The sequence below is a fragment of the Narcine bancroftii genome, chromosome 9 (genome assembly GCF_036971445.1).
Source record: "Narcine bancroftii isolate sNarBan1 chromosome 9, sNarBan1.hap1, whole genome shotgun sequence".
NCBI lineage: Eukaryota > Metazoa > Chordata > Chondrichthyes > Torpediniformes > Narcinidae > Narcine > Narcine bancroftii.
Window position 1 is genome coordinate 107,194,208 of NC_091477.1, and position 24,890 is coordinate 107,219,097.

At 38.0% G+C, this 24,890-nt stretch overlaps 1 protein-coding gene across 3 annotated transcripts in view; it reads left to right on the plus strand.

Moving 5' to 3' along the window:
• Window positions 1-24,890, plus strand: part of vwa5b2 (von Willebrand factor A domain containing 5B2) — a 95,774-nt gene that overhangs the window by 48,172 nt on the left and 22,712 nt on the right. For all 3 annotated transcript variants that reach the window (XM_069897211.1, XM_069897212.1, XM_069897210.1), the window contains exons 5-14: window positions 884-1,035; window positions 7,213-7,344; window positions 11,138-11,262; window positions 14,736-14,912; window positions 15,478-15,588; window positions 16,006-16,208; window positions 18,259-18,373; window positions 19,502-19,687; window positions 22,434-22,647; window positions 24,487-24,782. In XM_069897211.1, coding sequence (XP_069753312.1) covers window positions 884-1,035; window positions 7,213-7,344; window positions 11,138-11,262; window positions 14,736-14,912; window positions 15,478-15,588; window positions 16,006-16,208; window positions 18,259-18,373; window positions 19,502-19,687; window positions 22,434-22,647; window positions 24,487-24,782 — 1,711 coding nt within the window. The remainder of the gene's footprint in view (window positions 1-883; window positions 1,036-7,212; window positions 7,345-11,137; window positions 11,263-14,735; window positions 14,913-15,477; window positions 15,589-16,005; window positions 16,209-18,258; window positions 18,374-19,501; window positions 19,688-22,433; window positions 22,648-24,486; window positions 24,783-24,890) is intronic.

Consider the following 24,890-nt stretch of genomic DNA (forward strand, 5'->3'; position numbering starts at 1 on the left):
ACATAGTATCCCAGTGAACTACTTCACCCACTGATATGGTAATGTTGCAATGTTGGGCATTGGAACCTAACTTGTAGTCCCAAAATTAAACTACTTGAAACAGTTGGATGTTTTAGTCATTTTCCTTAATGGTGGATGAAGATTTGTTTAATAAATAACCCTAACAAGATGATGTGACCCAGTACAACTCTAAGCGTGATGAACCTGTTTTAATCAAGTGAAACTTTCAAATTGCACATGACATTTTTATGTGTTTAGGTTTGTGGGTCACTATTGAACAGAGAAACTATAGTCAATGGGAAATGTGGGACCATTTCTATTCTTTGTTGTTCTGCTTACTATATATTCATACTTAGGTGCCAAAAGATCCTTTTTCACTACAGTTAAATCAGATTGGAGTCATAGGAAACCAGATAATGGAAGTTGGGGCCAAAACTCATCTCCGTGGACCAAGGAATTGTCAAAATTTCTGTTCTTGATGAATGATCTCAATGTAAAATGACAACAATTTCTCCTTCCACCCCACTGATACTGCTCAGTTCCTCCAGCAGATTGTTTTTTTTTTTTGCTTGGAATAACAAGTTCGATAATCCTAGAGCATCATGACCAATATGAGGCTAGAATTTAGGATAGCCTGTTCATGTCTATTCTTCCAGAGAACGATTAATTTGCATATTTAGATGTGTATAAAACTTGGGCCACCCCTGGTTATTGTGAAAACACAATATCCTGACTTTCCCTAACCATCAATGGCCTCCACATTTGGGAAGCTGGTATTGTGAGATGCTGGGTTGTTAACTAATTATTTTTGTTGCTATACTCCATTTTATTGACATTTTAATCCCATTTTCACATTACTTCTCTTTCCCCAACTATATTTTAGTTCTACCAATTGCTTTGGAGCAGGGGGCTTGAAAGTACAGAAATCCAGTAAACACCGCAGCCTACCAGAGATCTTAACAAAAGAAGTATTCAACCCAGTACCATACGAATTCAACTTTGAGATGATAGTGCGTGGACCCTGCCTCCTAGCAGGTAAGAAATGTCATTGTTTGGAAGATAAAAAGTATTTTATTTTCAATGGTTAGCATTCTGCTTTGAAGGAGTGTCTTTTTAAAATTGAAAACTTATTGGATTAGCTATTATAAAGCAGGGAAATGGTTTTAGAGCTGGATTGTTCAAATAGTCATTGCTTTTGTGCAGCATTCCTTTATTTATCCCCTACCAATCTTTGACCATACAAAACACTCCTCAAGGCCCTACACCCTTACACCAATTTTACAATCCAGACCTGATCCAAAAGTGAGGTGATTTCTGCAAAGGGCTCCCTCAGATGAGGTCTAGCCAAAAGTGTGCAATGCCGTACCTCATTTGCCACTAAATAATTACTGTGTCTCTTGATCAAGGTATCTATTTAATGAATCTGCACAGTGTTTAAAGTTGGGGGGGGGGGTGGTGTGGGAGCAGTGCACTGAGGTCACATCTGAAGTAAGTGAAAATATTTGATAGAGGAAAGGAATATGTCCACAGAGGAGAGAGACTGTTCAGGAGAGATGGTGCAGTGTGTAAGAATGAGGACCAGTGAGTGGACTGTGGGAATATTGATGGAATTTACATTCATGGAGCTGGAAGTAAGTGAGCTTTGAGAAACATACCTGCTCCTTCTGAAGGGGAAGATCCATTTATGTTCCAATCACACCTTTCACCACCTCAGCGCACATCAAAGCACTTTGCATCCTTTGGATGCAGTCACAGTTGTCTCACTCTTGTGATCTTGGCTCAGAAACAGTGCTGTAAATGCACTTACCCAGCCCTTTTCACCTCTTTTTACCCACCACCTGCAGCTCACACTCAGTAAAGCCCACGTGAAGATGATGTCTCCCCCTCCCCAGCTGAAATTGGATTAGTTACCCACTCTTTTTGTGGTTTAGTTATTCCTATCACAGGAAGTGGGGATTGTTGTCAATGCCATCGATATTGCCCTTCGCAACCTGCCTGTTGGATAGCTTGCTTGGCCCTTTGAGAGGACATTTGAGAATCACCCTCTTCGTATGGGCCTGGTCTGGTGAGAACTTCTTTGTGTGAAGGACAACAGTCCAGCAGCTTTGCAATCATCATGGCTAAGGCAAATGTTTTTTAGCGTTCCAGATTACTATTAACTATTGTGATGGTACAGATTCTATCACCAATGTGTATTTGTACAGATTGTAGTGCAGAATGACTATGATTGGCTGAGAGCATAGCCACACCTACTGGCAGGTCTTAAAGGATTGCTCCTAGCCAGACCAGGTCATTCTGGACTGGTTGACCTACATGTGATATGCTCCAGTCTTTTAGTTAATAAAAGCCTTGGTTTGGATCAACAAGTCTTTGGTTCTTTCGACGCGCTCTACAACTATATTTATATTTCACGGCTCCCATTGTGGGTTTTGAACTCAAGTTCCAGTGTGCCATCACTGAATCATGTTTGGACCAAAACTAGAAGACAGTGTCACATTTGTGGCCCGAAATGTGAAGTTAATAAAACATTAAACACAAGTTTATCAGGTAAACTTCTTAGTGTCTTTTTATTCTCCCGTTTTCCTTTGTTCTCCTGCTTGTGTTCTTATCTCTCTCTCATACCACGTGACTTCCGGTATATCTCATACATATTCATTATCATGACAGACGGTAGGGTGGACAATCTTCTACCTACCCTCCTATTAGTATAAAATTACCCAATTCTTTTTTGCTTTTTCTGTCCCTCAGAATATTTGATAATATTGGTCGCTTTGATCCCATGTACTTTACTGTTGTGAGATGGTTGTTTGGTCTTCCTGAAAACAGAAATATACTTATTTTAAGGATAATCATGGTAAATTTTGCATTTGACAGATGAATTAGGCAGATATAAAGGCCTTTTAGAACCTTAATTAAAACCTTGTGAGATTGGAAGGAAATTAAACAGTTAAAGGCTTTCTTCATAGTAAGACATTGAACTTAGCTGGAAGACATCCTTTCCCCCAGAGTATATAATTATTCACTATCTTTATAAAATATTCAGGACAGGCATATAGAGGAAGAAAAAAAATCAATAGTTCCAGTCAATCCAACAGATTGATTCCTGCAGTTTCAGTGCTAAATACAATTACTTCTGACAGAAGGAATCTGACAGGTTTCCATACAATGCAAGCCCTAATGCAGTAAATCACTCTGAGTGTAAGCACAGCACTGTGAGGTTCTGAATAATAATGAGGGTCACGTTATTTTTTTTATCAATAAATGTAAGTATTGGATTGTAAGAAAGCAAATCTAATTGAATAGTGAAGATGTTGCTTTTTAGAGTGAAATGCAATTACTTTAATGGGGTTGGGTGGAAGAATTATGAGGGGGAGGTGCAGTGGGGAAAGGGACACTAAACTGGACCAGCTAAAGATTGCTCATTGAAAATCTGAGCCATAATCAAATGGGAGGAAGCAAGCCAATGAGAGGACAAATAACTCCGAGTGCAGTTCAAATCATAACCCAAGGTTTCATTGCAGATGGAGTGAGTAATCACCGGTGTTTAGCTGCAGAGTGAAAATTTGAACATTGGATTATTCCATTAATTTCAAGTGTGACAATGAGGTGAACTTTAAGACCATTATGGAGTGGGAAGAAACTTTGTGTTATAATCAATATCCTCCTGCATCAAACGCAAAAATAAAAATGGTATCCTGTGGTATCATGAGTCATATTTATATTCAATGTTTGAATACATTGGAGTGTGGCTATGATAATTGGTTATGGAGATGAATGAAGACTAGTGAGTGTTGCTTCTGAGAGATTGTTAGTTTATTTCTCTTGTGCTGTATAGTAGCACTCAGAAAGAGTTGAATTTCATTTATTCTGTTCCTTGTACCAGTTTTGTGTTGGGTTGATCAAGATAACTACAATCAGTGGCATGGATTCTTACACAAATTCATGAATTGAATTATAATGGGTAGGACTTTACTGAAAATAGCACGATAGAAACAGATCTTGCTGGATCACATGCAGTGTTGGCACCGGGGTGGGGGGGAGGGGGCATCTGCAGTCATTGCCCCACCCAAACTGAGGTCTTGTGCCCTCTCAACCATGCACGGTGACGCACCCACCCGCACTCCTGCAGGCCAAGCCTTTAGCACAAAATGTGCAAAACATTTTTCATTAAAGGAGGTTTTTAATATTAGAACTTAGCTGTTCTCTAAATGAATTTAAATGAAACACAAACAGAAAGTAAAAATTCTTGCGCTCATGACGTCAGAAGGGAAGTTGCGTTGTCGTGCATGCAACACGCATGCGCACGTGACGTCACACTGTGGAGCCACATTTTAACCTGAAGAAAATGTGCTTACTGTTCCTCCCTTGTAAATCAATTGTTAAAGAGACATACACAATAGAATCAAGGGAAATGGATATAAGAAGATGGCTGGATGTATCTGCTTCTTCAAGGCCTCCTGCAGCTCCCCCAGCGCCCAGCACGGCCACCTCTAAGTCAAGAGGCTCTTAGTCCTTCTGCAACCAGCAGTCATGTTGTTGGAGTAGGTGCTAGCTGTGAAAGACAACCCTCAGCCACGGATGACCTCAGCTCTGACCATCCCAACCAGATCATCTTACAGAAGTACCCTGACAGCATTTTTGGTGGTAGGAACAGTTCATTTGTCTCTGCTTGGTATCACAACGGAGACTGGATTGAATACAGTGACAAGGCAGTTGCAGCATTTTGTTTTTTCTGTTGGCTGTCTAGCACCACTCGGAGGCCTCGGACACTGGATGCCTTTGTGAGTGTGGGCTTTCAGAACTGGGAAAATGCTGTGGGGAGAGATCAGGGATTTCATAAGCATGAATCCTCAAATGAGCTTATCTCTTGTTATATATTGTGGAAGGAGCAGGAGATGTGTGACAGTACTGGAAATGAGATTTCAACACTTGTCAGCGCAGAACAACTGCGAAGGAATGGGTATATTGTTTCCTCTGTGTGATAGTACAGATCTATCACCAATGTATTAGTGTATATAGTTACAGTATCTAGACTGTGCTTACAGCGATTGGCTGAGAGCTAAGCCACGCCTACTGTCTAGGCCTTAAAGGGTTGTGTCCCTAGCCAGGTCAGATCATTCCGGACTGGTCGGCCACCTGTGAAGAGCTCCTGTCTTTTGCTAATAAAAGCCTTGGTTTGGATCAACAAGTCTTTGATTCTTTCGACGAGCTCTACGCTCTGTCATTGATATTCTCAGATTTTTGGCAGAAAACCAGTTGTCTTTATAAGGTAAAATAGAGGTTTTTGATAACATTTTGGGTGGGGGGTGGGGGGGAAAGAGTGGACTTTTTCTCTCCTTACTGGACAATACGGTTAAAAAGGAACTTGAATTGGCTGAGGTTGTGAAAACAATCCCTCGCAACACCATGCACGCATGTCACAACATGCAAAAGGAACTCATAAGTACACTCAGCAGTATGGTGACAGAGGCTATAGTGGAGGAAGTCAGCGATTCCTATTACACTTTGAAATTAGATGGAACCTATGACCCCACAGGATGTGAAAATATATTGATTATCATTCAATTTGTAAATGAGTCATACGAGGTCACAGAGCATCTGCTAACCATGACAACAGCTGGCAAAGGTGATGCACAGATATTAGTAGACACCATTTTGGCAGGACTAAATGAGGTTGGACTAGACACATCAAAGATTCTAAGCCAGGTATTTGATGGGGCTGCCCTGATGTCGGGGAAGCATGGTGGTGACCATCAACTACTGCAAGAGATATTAAGACTTGAAACACTTTATGTGAACTGTCTTAACTACCAGCTGTACTTCGTGGTGGTACACACAATGTCAGCAGAGTTTGCTGAAGTGAACATATTTCATTTGTGTGATGCCCTCTACAAATTCTTCAGGAAGCCCACAATTGCTGTGCACTATAAGGGTGTGCATCTTAAATGCCTTCTGGATCAGAGATGGACAAGATATCTTACCACTGTGTGAGCATTCAAAACTCCTTTGTTGACATTAGATTTCTTTTGATGAGTGGGATTTGCTCTTTCCTGGTCTATAGCCCAGATGCACGAATGGAGGCTGTGGGCCTGCTGGATGAGATGACCCAGGCCAATTTCTCATTCATTGCCAAGGTAGTGCACACAGTTCTTGCCCTGTTAGACCCACCAAACAGTCTTCTGCTGAAAGAGGACACTAACTTGATGACAGGTTTCAATATCATGGCTAGTGCAACTTGTCATTTTAAAATCTGCATTTCAAAAGACAAACTAGGATATTGAATGGAAATTCTATTTTAGATAAATTTAAGCTATTATTATTCATTATTGTATCAAATATTTTAAAATGTACTTCTATAATTTAGTTTACTGGTTTTTAATATACCATTCCAATGCTATCTTGCTTTTAATCACAGATGAATATTCTAACATTTCTTTTTGCAACAACTTGTATTTATAATATTAAACTCTCATGTTCATCAACGTTCCATGGAAGCTTCTACAGTTCAGTTTTATAGATTCATTCACTCATTGGCTGCAGATCCAAGTACTCCAGCAGTAGTGGCACGAGGGTTTGCGGGTGACGTCATCAGAGGGGCATCACCAAAAGAGTCATGTGGTTCCTGAAACCACGTGTTGATCTATGAAACACCAGTTGGAGAGGGGGAGGAGTGCGACTGCGGCTCACGGCAGTGCATATAGGGAGATAGGCACCCTCCCCCCACGTCGGTAAGCTTTAGAGCAGAAATGTGGTCCCCCTGTGGTTTCCCAATGCCCCCCTCTAAAACTAGCTCTGGCACCGACCCTGATCACATGGTCTGCAGAATCCAAAATGGATGTGCGTGAAAGAAATTTCTCAATGAGGTGGAACTAAATTTCAAGCAAGCCTTTGATAATGCCCAAGCAATGGTGGCAGCTGTCATGCAAGTTTAAGATAGGTCGAACTTTCTGATATCTATAGGTTAAGGTGTCACCAGCTGAAAGGAAGATATTATAACTATGGTAGCAAATGACATTGAGCTTTGGATGTAGACACAAAGCGAATGATTTTTCTCATCTAGAAGAAAAATTGCAGTGGGTGCATTGATGTTGGGAACAGGCAATAAGTTAATGCCTTTTTTGTTCCAGAGTATCTTTAAGCACCTTTCCCATCAGGTGGGAAGTCACAGAATCTTATGCAACTTCAAATTCCTAATTTTAATTTCTCTTTCAGGTGTGGAGAGCCCCACACATGCTCTACAGGCTGGGGCAGATCCTATCGCCAGATCTGCTTCCACTCTGTACATCACACTGGCCGAGAAACACCGATACGAGAGGAACCTCCTAATCATATTACATCCAAGCAGTAAGCCTTTTCTTTTATCTAATGAGATTGAGAATGTTCAGCTAAAATGACTAATACAACAATTCTGAAATGAAAAACACAATTTTAAGATAAACCACCTGCTGGGATTAAGGTAGATTTTGGTGTGATGTGGCAGTGATTTTGCTAATTGAATTACCTACCTGATACATGGAGCAAAGCAATCACCTGAGACCCATTCCTCCTCTTATTTCCTTGTAGCCTTACAATTAATTCTCTCCCACCTTCCCATCAAATTCTCCTTCACCAATCTTCACTAATTTACAGGAGCCAGTGAATCTACCTTTGTATTTGGGATGAGTGAGGAAACTGGAACACTGTGCAATCTCTTGGAAAAGGTGCTAACTCCACATAGACATCTGAGGTCAGGATCAAAGCCAGGTGTTTGGAGCTGGAGCAGTAGAACTAGCTGATGCACCACATGCCACCCAACATGAAACAATGTCAGAGAGGGTGTAAACAGCTCAAACACTGAATTACTATTGGGCAATCAATATGCAAAATCTTACATTTTAGACCTTTTTTCATAATCATTCTGACTATCCATTATGGGTATCAATGGACATGAATTCCCCCAAAAACATTTCTAATTTGGTACTTCTTGGCTCTTCCATTTTCAATTAAGTTAATAGATAATCCAATTGTTAAATATTCTATGGAGAATTTTGGCACAGTTTAGAAAACATTTTGCATTTCATAATTTCTCTCTTTCAAGCCCTATCATATATCCATTCATTTCTTTTAACCTTCTTTGCATGGTGCTATTTTTCAGAGATGGTATAGAGAGGGTATTCAAAGTTTTGATCTGTTCATTGATGGATCTTCTGCATCATTTGAGCAGCTTTCTGCTGAATTTAACCTGCCCAAATCTCAATTGTTTAGATATTTGCAAGTCCATCATTTTTTTGAATCACAGCTGTCTGATTTCCTAAGAGAGTCTGAATCAAATTTTGTAGATGAGTTTTTTTAGTTTAATGTCTTCTCATAAAGGATTAATATCTGTTATTTATGAGAAATTGTTATGTTTAAATCAGATTTTGTTAATTAAATTAAAAATGCTTGGGAGCAGGATTTAAATTTGACTATATTGGATGTGGATTGGGACACGATTCTTAAGTTGTTAATAGCTATTTGTTCATGTGCTTATCATGATTTATTACAATTTAAAGTAGTAAAACACCACATTTGTCTAAGGCTAAATTGTCTCATTTTTATTCTGATCTGAGTCGCCGTTGTGACAGGCGTAAGAGCGAAGGAGCATCATTAATGCACATGTTCTGGACTTGGTCCTAGTCTAGAAAAACACTGGAGAGAGGTTTTCTGCACTTTGTCAAAAGTTTTTAATATAGATTTAATACCGAACCCTTTGGTGGCCCTCTTCAGTAGAATGGGAAGGAATGATTCTTCTTTGGTTCAGTCGTGCTGTCTCTTTTGCCTCTCTTTTGGCGAGGCGTGCGATTTTACTTGAATGGAAGGACGCTGCCCTGCCTACTCATGATCAGTAGTTGTGTGACGTCATGTCCTGTTTGAATAGGGAAGAGATTTGATATTCAGTTCATAATTCAGATATAAGATTTCAGAGGTTATGGGTGTTATTTATGATTCACTTTCTTACTTTATAATTTCATTTCCATGTCATTGAATTGTTCAACTCGTATCTTTTCCATCTTCACATTTTTTTCTACCTTCATTTTTATTTTATTACTAATCACTTATAACATCTGACAACACTATTAGGCAGGGGTTTTGAGTTTTTCTCCTTTTTATTATTTTTTCCTTTTTAAAAATTTGTTCCAGTTTTTCTCTGTTTTTTTCTTTATACTTTCTGTTATTAAAATATATTGTACTTAGAATACAAGTTATGGATATGATTTACAACTTGTGTATGTTTTTGATATACTGAATGTTTATTAATTTTGTATGACTAACATCATTTTATTGAATTGTATGTTCTTTATTAAAATCAATAAAAGTATCTTAGAAAGAAAAGAATCACTGAATGCACTTGTGGGTCTGAATTGCTCAATATCACAATCCCTGCCAGTTTGCCTCAAAAATAGGATTCTTTTGAGTTAAAGTCCCATCCAGAGAAATGCTTCATTGCTTTGGTAATCAATCCATATGTCTTGCTGTGAAATTTACACTTACTGACATATTCATGAGGACAAAGCTGTCAGTTTTTGGTTTACGGACTCCATGGGGAATCTGACAATGGAGCCCAGTCTCACGCTGCACAATTCTGATCTGGGAAGGAATCTAAGGTACTAATGATTCCAATGGGAATTGTATTACAAATATTCAGGAGGCAATGCAAAGGTAATTTAACTTTTAAAACTTATTTTGCATTGATTTAATGCTTAAATTGTTTCTATGCATTTGGTTGTTTAAATTTGGTTTAAATGTCTGAACATTGAATTGTAAAATCAATGACAGCTCTGAGAGAAAATGAAGGCCTAGCTATTAATTTGTCTCTAACCAGCAGTGGTTAGGGCATTAAACTCCACTACTGGAGACCCAATTGCCAGGCAAACACTGGTGGACTCCAGGATTGGGGTCCTTGGCCCATATACTGGCTATGAAGTGAAAATGGACAGTTATTGGCCAAATGGATCTATCACAATATTAGAGTCCTTGACAGTTCTTCCTCTTGGAATATAATTTCCAGGTGAAACATCTTCGATATCTCTGTCCGCTGTTTCCTGTTGCTTCTATTGGGATAATGATATTTATTCAACTGACTTCAACATTTTCCAAAATTTCATTCAAGGCCTTTTTTTGAAATTCCATGTGAACAATGGCTATTAGATTGGCCTCATCCACCAGCTCATTAAACAGCGCGATCATATCACCCCAGAAGTACATGCTCTTTAGAGCTTTGTAACCTCATTGGTTTTACTTTTTCATTCACTAAGCAAAAGGTTGTCACAAAGTCAGGAATCTTCTGCAAATTAAACTAGAAAATGGTTGTGTTGATTGTGATGTTTCTTTTATTGTAATAAAAAAACCTTAGTTTTTCTAAAACAACTATATTTATTAGCTAAAGCAAAACTCACTCAGCACTGTGTGGAGGCATCCATCTTGAATCCAACAAACTAGTCTCTGATTCCCTCTTGTGGTCAGGAGGATCACTAGCACTCTATCATATGGAAAATCATTCTCTTGACCCCCATTTTCACTAAGGGTGATTGGTTTCAATTCTACTTCACTAAACACTACCCCAGCTGAGGTCACCTAATTCAGTCTCCATCTGGAAGTGTTGTCACAGCCAATGGACGTTGTGCTCAGAGTCGTCAGAAGAACCATTTGTTCCTGTTAATTTGTATTATATTTCCATGTGCAAATCTATCATGAAAGGGTGGCAGGACAAAGGGGGTGGGTACTGGAATTGGTTAAAATATTATTGTAATATCAGCATTTCATATTTACCAGTTAGGCTTAAGTTATGTTTGTTTCAAATGTCGACTTGCCATATCTAACATATCTAATTATCTAAATTAACTGGATGTGTCATTGGAGATATTCTTATATTGAATAATACTTTTGTTTTAATTGAAATAGTTTTTTAAAAAAAAAGCCTAATTGTGAAATAATCACTCAGCATCCACACTTAAACTTGCTGCAAGTGAATTTAACTTTGCAGCAAGTTTGATTTTTTAGATTTTGACTCATTAGATATGGATATCAAAAAATATTTTTGAAACTGCAAGATGCTTGAGAGATTTTTGTGAGAGGAGCTTGATGTAAATTTATGCATATTGACATTTTATTTCACAAGAGCCTCATGTTCCACATATTCTGCTTGAGAAAGGCAGCATGAGTTTTGAGGAGTACGAACGACATATTAAAAACAGGCGGGATTTCATTCGAGTAATGAAGAAAAGCTCCAATAGTGACAAAAAGGTAAGAACGAGCCTTTCAGAATAACATGCAAAGAAGTAATGACTGCACTTTGATTTTAACTGCAGAGATGTAATTGCTGCAGGCTAGTTGTCAGGAATCCATAAAGAGAGGTCTTGAAAAACTTGCCAGCTATATTACAACTGTAGCAATTTTGCAAAATACCAGACGCTGTATTGACCTTATTAATGCTTTGGAAAAAAAAGCTATTAGCCTTTGACAGATAAAAATGAAGGAAGCGTGACTTGAAGTCTAGCGATAGCTTCATGCTGCCAGAGGTATTGTCTACATCTTCCCTCCCACGCATTAGTACCCAGCTACTGGATAGAACAATGAAATAACCAGATCAGAATAAATCCCCTAATGCCTGGATCATATCAGATATAATGAAATATTAATATTTGAAAGGTTTCAAATGGTGTGGTGTGGAATCAATAATTTCTCACCTGGGAGCAGGAGGCAGAAAGATTATAACTAGCAGATTATGAGGTCCCAAAAACTACCTCCTTCACCACCCTTCCCCACTAGTCCAAACCATTTTGAATTTTGGAATTCTTGGACAAGTTTGCTTTCTTTGGGAGGGTGGAGGCTAATTGGGAACTTCAAAATTATGAGGGTGTAGATTAAATATGAAGGAGCTACTTCTCATAGCAGAGAGGTCAAAAAGTTAGGGGCATGGACTAAGAATAATCAGTAGAATTTTTACCCAGAGAGTGGTGGGGGTCTGGACATTGCTATATGAAAAGTGGTAGAAGGAGAAACACAATATAATTAAACATACACGAGGCTCTCATGTTCACAGCCAAGTATTTATTTATCTATCTATTTATTTATTTATGTGACTATAGGAATACTTGTCCAGCATATGTACTGGTTGACTACATGTGTGTTATGTCTGGTTTTGTGTCTGTGTATTTCAAGGGCTAGAGAATGCTGTTTTGTCAGGTTGTACTTATGCAATCAGATGACAATAAACTTGTCCTGAAAAGCTGATGGAAAGCAGGGGATTAGGAACTCTTTTTTGACTAGCATAGACCAAAGGTAAATGGTCTCTTTAAATATGCAGCAAATTAATATTTTGCTAATCTTTGTCAAATCCCACAAATTGCATGTTAATAATTCGGTCAATAGTTAACTTTATTAAAGACGTAATGATTCGTGTATTTTGGGACATTCTGTGGCCAACATCAAAACCTCAAACTAAGGCTCAGTATATTCAGACACTGTTTCCCTTTTACACAAGGGGAAAAGGGGAAAGCTGATTCAATGCAGAACAATGCTTGTTTCAAAGGACGACGAGGATCGGAGCAAGAGAAGGCCAAAAAAAAAATCCAAAATATTTCACAAATGAATGTAGGTTTGCATATGGAGAGTTTTGGTTTCTGAGATAGTGAAGGTGGAATGAGTGGTACCTGGTGTCGGGTTTCAAAATGTAGAGATGAATAAGATTGGAGGTGAGGCAGGTCTGGGAAGTGTTGGGTCAGTACACATGACACATATGAGCCTATGGCTTGAGGAAATATATTTCAGTAATAAGGGACTTTGTTGGTGTTGCAGTTGCTGAGAGGGATATGTTATATGTTACTCCAAAAAAGGCTTTGGGTGAATCTTTGGACAGTGTCCTGGGTAAACTTGTACCTCTCACTTTGTTCGTTTTAGATTGGTCACAGTGTTCGAGCTACCGAAAGAAAGTAGACACCCACACCGAGAGCAGTTCAGTTTATACAAATGTTTATTACAAATTCAAAAGCTGATCTCAAACTACAATATGCAAGCCCTTCCCAATTATACTTATCAACGCCTGGACTTGTCCCAACTGCCGAAGCAGGGCAATGACCGCCCACTTGTAGTAGGTTGTCGGGGCGCCGGTAGCAGCATCTCCACCTTCCCCGACCGGGACGTTAGCTGGACTCTAGAAGTTTTCTTCTTGCTGAGAGACGTTTCCACCCCTCAGAGAGTCTCCACTTCAGCAGTGGGACCATGGCTTATATTACCCAAAAAATTGTTTACTCATAGCTTATCTCTTTGAATAAATGATTTTATTATCTTCAAGTCTCCTGACAGTCTGTGACCAACAAAAGACGACTGCATCCTGGGCCTCATGGTGTAAATTAGATTATGTCTACCTATTCAACCATCCCTGGGCCTCATGGTGGAATTTAGATTACATCTTCTGATGCAGCTGCATCCCTTCTTGCATAAGATGGTCTAAATCCTCCATTACAGACAGCATGAAGGCAATTCTTCTCCATGTGTCCCTTGGATTGAAGATGATTTGCTTCCACTCAGGTTTTGTGGGTTCTTGGGTGGCTGATGAGGTCAATGTGGGACATGCAAACTCTCCCAAAGACGGGACACGAGCAGGTCCATTCCATCTGTTTCCAGTAATGGGTTTTGCATTGCCAGTGGATATACTTCAAGTTTTCAAAACCATTCAAAATGTTACTTCTCCAATTTAAATAATCAAAGTGGGGATCTTGCCTTTTTTTGGGTAAATTTTCAGCACAGTTTTGACACCTTTACTTTACTTTTGACTCCTCCAATAATAGAGAGCAGATTGAGGCATGAGGTTTGGGGGTGCAGCACTGAGCATCTGTTTTATAGGTCATGCCCCATCCTGCCTAATGAGAGGACATTAATTTTCCCCATTTCCCTATTCTCTATGCCTTTCTCAATAGTAAATACAAACAAGTATTGGTCATTTAGGACCTTGTCCATATCCTGTGGCTCCACATATTGATCTTTATTCCTCATTCTCTCCATAGTTACTCTTTTGGCCATAATATACTTGTAGAATCTCTTTGGATAATCCTTTACCTGATCTACCAGAGTTACCTCATGTCCCCTCTGTTGTCGTAGAACTTACTTTGCCTTGTTTCAGGAATTCTTCCCAACTGCAGATATTCCCACTGGGAAAATCACTCTGAAGTTCTAATTTATCTCCCTTTTGATAAAGATGACATTGGCACTGACCACAAAGTTCCTGGCAGTTGTGCTTGCTGGGGGATTCTGACACATGACATCTAGTAGGCATTAATCTTGGTTGGGACTGGGGGGTCTATTTTCTTGGTTGGTTCAGGAAAATGATGAGAGGAGGCCACCCGGCATAGATCTCCATTCAAGAACAGAGTGTCTCTAGAGATTATAAGACTGTCGGTAGTTCTAAAGTGGTTGGAGAAGATCACAGAGGTAGATAGATTCAAGGACATAGAAGGTTTTATTGATAAAGAGAAAAATAAGGGATCAATTCAACATCCAATCAACACTACCAAAATATAACATGTTGTTTTTCTGACTGTGGAGGTAGTTAGTCTTAAATATGCTTCACAAGAATGCCACACTACCACTGTGGATTGTTGCTTGATACACAAACAGATAAGTGTTGTTGCTAACTTTCTGCATTCCTGTCAAGAAATATCATTTAAGGAGGATATTATAAGTTTTTAAATCCAGTTACAAGTACCTTCTCATTGCAGGCTGATTTTGTGCGGAAACGATTTCATAAAGACATCAAGTTCAATCCTGTGTTGATGCTGAACTTCTGCCCTGATCTCCATAGCATCCCAACAGATTTTGGAAACGTGACCAGAGAAATTATATTCCTTGTTGACCAAAGTGGGAGTGCAACTGGCATTGATGTAGAGAAAATAAAAGTGGGTTTCTTACTTGTATATCTGAATTTCAAATGTCAGGAAAGATTTGGTGCGATGGGCTACTACCAAGTTAATAAAATTATCAAAGCCTAGGCTTAGGAATTAAATAAGATTAGATTCACATAAAGGCAATGATTAAACTTTATATTCTTCAAAAAAAGGTCCACAATATGGCATATAGAACATTTTCTTAATTTATTTTACATCCATTATCATTATTGACTTAATTCAGCTTCAACGATGAGAAAATTGACAAAGGAGCAACTGAAATACAGCCTTGGGTGGGAAAGCTCAACTGTGCCAATGAATAGCTAGAAATATGGGGACAAACTGTGAGCATAATAGGAGGAATAGAGAGCATGAAGTGAACTTGCTGGCCGAGGTTTTAGGACATAAGCTCATGATCCTTATGGGAAGGAAGGACTAAGTGGTGTTTGTAGCGGAAGACAGGGTAATTCTCAGCCACCCTATTGGAAATTAGAGGTTTTAATGAGAGAGAAAATGAAGGGTAAGGTTCTGATTCCATTTAATATGTATAAAAGAAACTACTGCTATTTTTTTCTAGGAAGCCATGATAGTTGCTATTAAAAGCTTACCACCTGCAACATTACTGAACATCATTGGATTAGGTTTGAACGTGAGGACTCTCTTTTCTAGCAGTCGGTTGTGTAACAATGTAAGTTCTCCCAGTTGAAATATAACTCTATCCATTTAAGTGTTTACAGTCTAAGTTGAAATAACGTGACTATTTATTTTAAATGTTTCTTTGCGAATGGCATTTTGTAATCCCTTGTGCAGTAGCTTGAGAGGCATAGGTAGAATTTGGCTTTCCCATATTTCTGCAACAGCTTAGAAGCTGGTAAAAGGAAGTCCATTTCTGAAATGCTGGGCATTTTCCCTTTTTGTTCAAGCAACTGGTTGTCATTTGATGCCTGTCTGAATCTTTGTCACGGATTAAGACTGAAAAACCAGCATCCATGTCTGACTAGAAATCAAATCTCTGAGCATTTTAAATTGTGGATCATACGATTATAACATTATTTCACTCTGTTTACCTGTATAGGGTCTAGTTGATCTTTTGTTTTGTTTAAAGGAGACCTTATCCTTGGCATGTGAGTATATTCAGAGGATGGGAGCAGACATGGCTGGGAGTAATATTCTCAATGCTTTATCTTGGGTTTATAAGCAACCAGTCCAGTGTGGGTATCCTCGACAGCTCTTTATTTTGACTGATGCTTCAATGAGCCATGCTGGAAGAATCATAGAGCTGGTACGAAAAAATGCAAGCTCAGCAAGGTACTTCTCTCCCATATTTCTTTTGTCTTTCCATTCCATCAGATAAATGGTGTGTGGCCAAATGATTTCAATATTTATCACAAAGGAGAACTGTACAATCCATTTCTGTTCAAATTTTCTCCCTTTTTATTTTGCTGCTTTTTAAAATCTGCCTCTTGAAGCTATTTTCTGACATGAACATTAGTCCAGTCTAACATTTCTCACCAGTGCCTCTCTTCAATAATCATCTGCCCTTCAATTGTAAGAATTCCACATGGATGCTTTCAGATCCACTGTGCTGTCTATCAATACCAATCCCACTTGCCCCCTTTAGGAGCCTATCCCTCCATGCCTTTCCTATCCATACTCATGTCCAAACACTTTTTCAACACAATCATTGTATCTACCTTCACAATCTCCCCTGGGAGTTTGTTCCAAATATGAGGTCACTCCTCAGCCTCTGACATTCCAGTGAGAATAAACCCAGCCTATTCAATTTCTCCATATAACTAGAACCATAGATTTCAGGTAACATCTTGGTGAATCCCTTCAATCTATTGCAGTATGAACAGGATCCCAACTCAAAATAGTTCTCCCTCCATCCCCTCCCTATATATATGTGGATCAACCTGTTGCACTCCTCCAGATAATTGTTGGGGGTGAAAGGTTTCCTTGGTTATTTGCATATATACAATTTCTCCCCAAAGCCATTTTGTTTCTTTTCACTTTGCTTTACCAAAGTGTCAAACTGAAGTATTCATACATTCAGTTATTTTTAATGTCGTACCATTGATTAAGTTTGTCAATTTTTATATTGCTTGAATCCTCTCAATCCAGTTGGAAATGTGAAACATTAGAAATTGGACATTCACTCAAACATTATTCAATTCCTATTATCTGGCTACTGTAACCTGTTTGTAAGCAAATTGTTATCCATTATTTTATCAACATAGTGAAAAGAAAACACTGCTGTTTAAAACTAGTTTTATATTTAGAGAGGGACCAAATTTAGTTTCAGAGTTATCAAGCATTTGTCTAAAATACAAACAACTTGAGTTTGCCTTCTCCCTTTCTAGGGGCATATTGTGAACCAGTTGGATTCATGATATTTTTCTCCAATTAGTTTTTTGTTATAATGGTTGACAGAACTTCTTACATTATTTGGAAACAAGAAAGGAAAGTGAGAAAAGATCTCGGGAGATCACCAAATGCCTATAAAAAGAAAGCCAATAAACAACTCGTCAATAGGATATTTATTATGTCGGTGTCTAACAGACATCCATTCAGCTGCTGATTCCAAGGAAAATACCATTAGCAAAATAATTCTACACATCTTAAAACGATGGCTGTAGGCGCATTCAAATTGCAGTGCCTTGGTAGCCTTCCATGGACCCAAATGCAATTATGGGTCATGAATGCAGGATGCATTTTTCAAATTGCCACCAGACCAGCGGTTCCAGCGGTGTGAGGGATTATTGGTAAGGAAGATGGCCACATTGAGCCATCACTGCGGACTGGGGCGGTGTTTCACAGCAGCGGCACATCGTGGCCCCCACTCTTCCCCGGTCGCAGCAGCGACCACTCTCCCTCTGTCCATGGCAGCAATCACCTACCTATCATGGTAGTGACCACTCTCCCCCTGATTGTGCAACAACACTTCAGCCAGGGGTTTCTCTCTGACGCACGCATACAAGCGCTGACATCACTAGAGTAACCGGGTTGGCCATTTCCCCTTTCAAACTGCCGGAGCAGGACACCTGGGTAAGTTTTACTGGGTTCCCTGACCACCTCTGAGATTGGTCGGAGACCTGGTTGGGTTCTGGCTGGGTTGACCAGGTGGCACCCTTTCAAATCACCATGTACCTGGGTCACTAACAGTGTAAATTGCCTGGTTAACCCCATTGTACGTGGCAGTTTGAAAGGGCCTATTTGAGGTTGCCACCATTAACTATGCAGGGATTAAATGAACATTTGATCTGGCTTATGATCAATATCATTATCATTTCATCATTATAGTTTAGGTTATGGAAAAAGTATACTGTTTATTTCTATTGCCACAATTTTTCAATAGATGTTTCAGTTACGGGTTGGGTCCCAATGCCTACAAGAGGTTACTCCGCAGGGTTGCAAAGATCACAGGTGGAAGATTTGAATCTTTCACTGAAGGTGAACAATTACAACCAAAGGTATGTGGCCAATTAAAATGAGTTATAAATTGGGATAACTGTGGGGAATTATGTAAAACAGTCAATATGTACCGGATTCAACAACAATTACAGTTCATTGTCTTCAGTTTTGATTTATGAACTCTATTAATCTTTCAGAAACTAATCACTTGATCTAATCATCTTTAACAGCTGTAGATCAATGTTTTGCTTCTTAAATAAGAAGCCACATTTAATAATCCATGCAACTGATGTTAAATTTGAAAATAAAACATCAAACAGATGATTGTTGCTTTGCTTTAGACCTCATTCTGTATACGTGAAATTCCACAGAACGAGTATCATTTAAAAATGCAGTGGTGTTGAAGTTGGCATCTGATCAGTCGGAGGTGGATTATTTGAAAATTCCTCATTATAATTGCTACATTTTCATGCCAGTTCAGATAAACCAGCACAAAGCTATCATGTAGCAGTCTAGCTTAATGTTTCTATCAAAATGAAAACTCTTGTAAATTGAAAGTTTTGAATTCTAGCTGAAAATGGACATTCTTCACCAATGTGAGATTAATTAAATTGAATTTAAGCTGACAATTCAGGAAATTAGCATATTTAAATGACATGTATTTTGCTTTGTACTCAGGATAAAGACTCGGTTACTTGTTATATATACATTGTGCAGTCAGTTCTGCTCATTAAATTTCTGTTCAAAGAATAGGGTCCATGTAATAATTGAAACACAATTGCAATCCTACTTGCTAATAAAATCAAAGAAAATAGATGTTCGCTAAATTAGTCTCATTATATTTAAAACTTTGTTGTTTTTCAATAACATTCCTGCATTTGTGGTTCCAACCAAATAATTTAAAGATGTTTTACATTAATTTTGGCTGGTGCTCTCAATTTAAAACTAAGGTTTGTAATGGACATTGCCATTAATGTGTCCTCCAATAATATCCACAAGAGATAATTTTTGTGTCTCTTTCTTAAGCATGTCTGTTTTTTTTAATCAGGGCTTTAACAAGAGTAAAGCTCTCCATGGAATGAACTTAAATAAACTCTTCTGGTGGACACAATGAGCCAGATTGTACGTAATGTTATCCCTGAAGAGTACAGAACAGTACCTGAATAGTCATGTATTTTTTCAATCAGTTAATTAAGTCTTTGAAGAAAGCAATCGAGCCAGTTATGAGTGACATCACCATCGAGTGGTATCTCCCAGATACATTAGAAGTTCTTCTTTCTCCAATCGAAATTGGACCTTTGTACCCAGGGGATCATCTCAACAGCTATGGTGTCATTTATGATCTATCTGGATTCCAAAAGAAGAAGAATACTGTAAGTCAAGTCTGTTCAAAGTTAGAATCTTCTCATCAAGCCAACAATGAACCAATATTTGGGATAGCTAGAAGCAGGAAAGGTTCATTAAGATTTTGATAGCTGAAGCAGAGAAAACCAGATCATGGTTGAGGGGCATTAGGAATTGTGGAGGTGATAAGAGGTGTTGATGTGGCTGTGGGGAAATCAGTAAAAGGGAAATACACTCACTGAAGAGGTAGGGTTAATGATGTGCGTGAGGGTTTTAGTCGCATGTGTAATTGGAATAAAAGCACAGAAATGCTGAAGGAACTCAGCAGGACTCACAGCGTCCATAGGAGGTAAAGATATAATACTGACGTTTCTCCAAGAAGAAAGGCTCACTTTGAAGAAGGTGTCAGGCCTAAAAACAACAGTAATATATCTTTACCTTCTATGCTGAGTTCCTCCTGTGCTTTTACTGCAATCATAGTGTCACCATTCCCAACCCTCATCCCCACCCCCCCCCCCCACCAACCCCTATGTAATTACAATGCCAGACATTGACCACAATGCATGAAATAGAATGAAAGGATAAGAGATCAAAGACACAGAAACCCCTTCTGGCTATAGAAATTGGATGGTGAGGGCAGCTGCACCCTGTAAATGGGGTTTAATCAAATCACTGCCGTCAGAATATCAGGAATCCTCCATCAACCTTGTATTAACTGGATTAATCTATTTTCTAAAATTTTTGCTATTATTTTATAATCTAGATTTAATAATGAAATAGGTCTAAATGACAAAGATTTTAAAGCTCTCTATCTTTTTTAGGAATCATAGTGGGGGGGGAGGTAGGGAGGGTGGGATGGGAGGACGGGGGGGAGAAAATGGCACTGTATATATTTGAAAAGGAAAATGTATGTATCATGGTCAATGTGGTTTATGGTGCGAAAAATAAAAAATAATAAAAAAAGAAAATGACTCAGGAAGGGTATTAGTTTCCAAAGCTTGTTCTAACACCTGCATAAATCTAGGAATTAGTAAATCATTAAATTCTTTATAAAATTCAGATGGAAAACCATCTTCTCCTGGAGCTTTATTACTTTGTAATCAACTCAATGCTTCCTTCATTTCAATCTCAGTAAACAGAGCATTTAATTCTCTCTTCTTCCAAACTTAACCGTGGCAATGTTATCTGTGAAAGATAGTTATTTATCTTAACTTCATCTCTTAAAGATTCTGAAGTATATAATTTCATATAAAAATTCCTAAAAGATTCATTTATTGCTTGAGTTCATATGTAATTAAATTATTATCATTTTTAATTAATTACGTCAATTGATCTTGAGATCTGTCCTGCTTTTAACTGCCAAGCTAATACTTTGTTACCTCTCACCTAATTCATAATATTTTTGTTTTGTTCTAATAATACTTTCTCAGTTCGGTAAGTTTGAAAAATATTGTACTATATTTTTTTTATTAGCTAGTTGCCTACGCTTTTATTCAGAAGTACACCTTTAATAATCTTTGTCTAAAACTGTAATTTTTTTCTCTAATTGATCTAGTTCTTTCATATAATCTTTTAAAATTTTGCATGTAAAACATATAATTTGATCTTGTAGATATGTCTTAAATTTATAATATGGTACACTTTAATCATCTACTGGGTTTAAATTTGTATCACAAAATGTCTGAATATGTGTTCGAACAAAATCACAAAAATCTTTCCATTTCAACAGCAAAGAATTCAATTTCCATCTGTAAACTTACTTCTCCTTATCTGGCATTTCCATTGTTATTAACAAAGGTGAATGGTCAGATAAAATCCCCAATTTATAGTCCAGTTCAAGAATTATATTTTGTATTTGAGATGATACCAAAAGCAAATCAATTCTAGAATAAGAATCAAAACTTTTAGAATAAAAAGAACAATCTTTTTTCTAGGATGAATTCTTCTTCATACATTAATTAAGTTCAAATCTCTCATCAAACCCAATGTAGCTTTAGCAGCTTTCGTTCTCATCACTACTCGAGTCGATCTATCTAATAATGGATCTAATCAGAAATTAAAGTCTCCTACATTTTAATCAGAAGTTTCTTTTTTTAATCAAAATCCCCATTCCTCTAGCCTTAGAGTTAAACAATAACATCACATGTTCCATCCAGTCTCTTCAACTTCAAATGCTCTTTTCCAGTTAAATGTGCCCCTTTGAAGAAAAGCCACATCAACTCCAATTTCTTAATATAAGTGAATACCCTTTCCCTTTATTTAACTATTTAACCCATTAACATTAAAATGTATAAACTTAATTACATTACTCATTTAAATTAATTAATATCAGCCCCTTTCCCTTGTCTCCTCCTGCAAGTCTCCTCCAAATCAAATAAAAAAAATGAATCTGGGAACATTTCCTCTAGCAATCCAAAAGATAGAAAAATTAAAAAAAAAAATAAAAGAATATATTTGTTTACAAAATCGTACATATAACAGATAAAAATAATTGTTTCTTCCCCCCCCCCCCCCAACTATGTTATCCAGGGATGAATTTCCAGGCAACTATTTTTGTTTTATCTCCCAAATAAAGATGTAAACAATAGAATAAGACACATGCATAATAAATTGGAAGGAATACACATTTTTCCCATAAGAGCAATGATTTTCTGCCTACTTAAAATGACAAATTTCATGGGAATTGCATTGGTAATAATGAATGTTTATATTTAATATTTATTGTAATAATGACAAATTATAGCTATAAACCAAGTTATATTCATTCCATTGCAGGTAAAACAGCATATTTCTAAAACAGTGTTAAAAGAACCAGCCAACTCTGTATTCCACTCTCAAGATGAATCTTCTGCATCAGACTTGACTGACAGAATCAATCCTACATTCCATGTTGAAAAAAATGACGTTGAAGAGGCATTAAAGGAGATTTCCCAGGAGATTTCTGCCGAGTTCTCAGATGTTAATGCTGAGGAAAATGAAAAATCCAAGGGTAAGGTGAACAATTCTGATAATTTCTTGACTGCGTTCAATCCTTTTAATTTCCTTGTTCAGTCTTTCAGAAGAGGCTTCTTTTTTTTTTGAATATTTTATTTTTGATTTCTCAAGACTTACACAAATCCAAAACAATAATACAATCTTTCTCAACAATGATATGTTACATCCAGAGCCCTTTTTACCCCGCCCACCCCTCTCCCTTCCCTCCCATACCCTAAAACCACAAGGAAATGATTATGTAAATTAAACAAAAGTAAAGAACCAAAAAGCTACAGTCACTGACCATTAAAAGAACCAAATATAAACCTAGTGTAACATAAAGTAAAATGAAAAAGATAAGAAACAAGAGCACATTATCTGCACCACGGCTCACTTCATTTATCTCAATCGTTCCTCTATTAGTATGGATTTTTACCTTTTTTATATTTAGATATATATTTGTGTACCGATATGTAGCAGGTCTTGGTTCAACAATCAATCAGATATCTAATGTTCCTCAGGTACCATAGAAACATTAAATTTTCCCTCTAATCTCATTTGGGAGAGCAGTCAGTGGATGGTCTGGGTTCAAGATTGCTTCCCAAACTCAAGTGCCAGCTACTAAAAAGAAAAAAAAGGTAGAATCACAGAGTCATACAGCATGAGAACAGGCCCTTCAGCTTCTCCATGTTGACCCATTTGCTTGTGTTTGGTCAATATCCCACCCATAAACCTTTCCCATCCATGTACCTGCCCACATGTCGTTTATATGTAATTGCACCCACCTCCATCATTTCCTCTGGCAGATTCATATACCCACTACCCTCTTTGTGAAAGGCTGGTCCTTAATTCATTTCAACCTTCCATCTTTTACTTGATATCTATGTCATCTAGTTTTAGTCTCCCCTACCCTAGGAAAAAGACTGTCTATTCACATTAGCTAAAGCTCTCAAAATGTTATTATGTTATACCTGGTACCATGTGAAGCATTTTTCTGTAAACTGTCTACCATTCCCTTCTTTGGCTTGGCTTCGCGGATGAAGATTTATGGAGGGGTAATGTCCACGTCAGCTGCAGGCTCGTTTGTGGCTGACAAGTCCGATGCGGGACAGGCAGACACGGTTGCAGCGGTTGCAAGGGAAAATTGGTTGGTTGGGGTTGGGTGTTGGGTTTTTCCTCCTTTGTCTTTTGCCACCTCACTACCATTCATAGAATCATGTAAAGTACAATGGTAAGAGAATGAGTACCAAGCATAAAGTTACAATAATACAAAGCAAGGGCAACCAGGGAGCACTGTTGTAGTGTTCATTCAGGAGCCTGCTGGCTGGAGGGAAGGAACTGTCCTTGAACATTGTCCCCATTAGAGGAGGGAGAACAGAATGTGCCTGGTGGTCATGGGTCTTTCATTATTTTTCTTGCCTTTCCCAGGCAGCAGGAGATGAGGTTGGAATCCATGAAGGGGAAGGATGTTTGTGTCATGTTCTAAGATACATTCACAATCTTCTGCAGCTCCTTCTGTTCTTGAGAAGAGCAGCTCCCTTATCAGAGTCGAGTTCAACCAGCACATACAGTACACCTATCGTTGTTGGGAGACACACCAAACTTTCTTGGTCTTCTAAGAAAGTATACTGTCAATTCAATATGGATGGTCCAAGTCAGGTTATTCTGTAAATTCAGCCCTGAGCCTTCTACACTCCAAGGAAAAAAAGTAATCTGCGCCTATGAAAAAATGAGTGCCAGATTTAGATAGACATAAATTTCACAATCTAATGATTTTTTTTAAAAAGTGCTTCATTTTCATGATGAAAATTAGGTTAATATTTCTGTATTTTATTTTGTACTTTCGGAATTCCAGACTCAGAGATTGATTCTTTCAATGACTTACGAAAGCGCATCTCCCTTGCCTCATATATCAAGGAGCAATATACGCTGACACATTGTTCCATCAGCAACCTTAAGGGAATTACCGATCTAAGTGTGTCAACCTGTGGCTCAAATAGTAGTGACTCTACCGAAACTCCAGATAAATGCAGAGAAATAGCATCCTGCCCACATGGTTTGGAAAATATTGCACATCCGGGACAGAAAAATTTAGCGCATTGGGAATCATCAAAAAAATCTTTGTCCAATTTTGAATCCTTCAATAATAAAGTAAGTAGATTTCCACATTGCTTAGTACATTAATAATACATCGATAATGACTATCTCTCTTACCCTTATTCTCATACTCTGACTAAGTAACAGAGAGACAGGTTTATA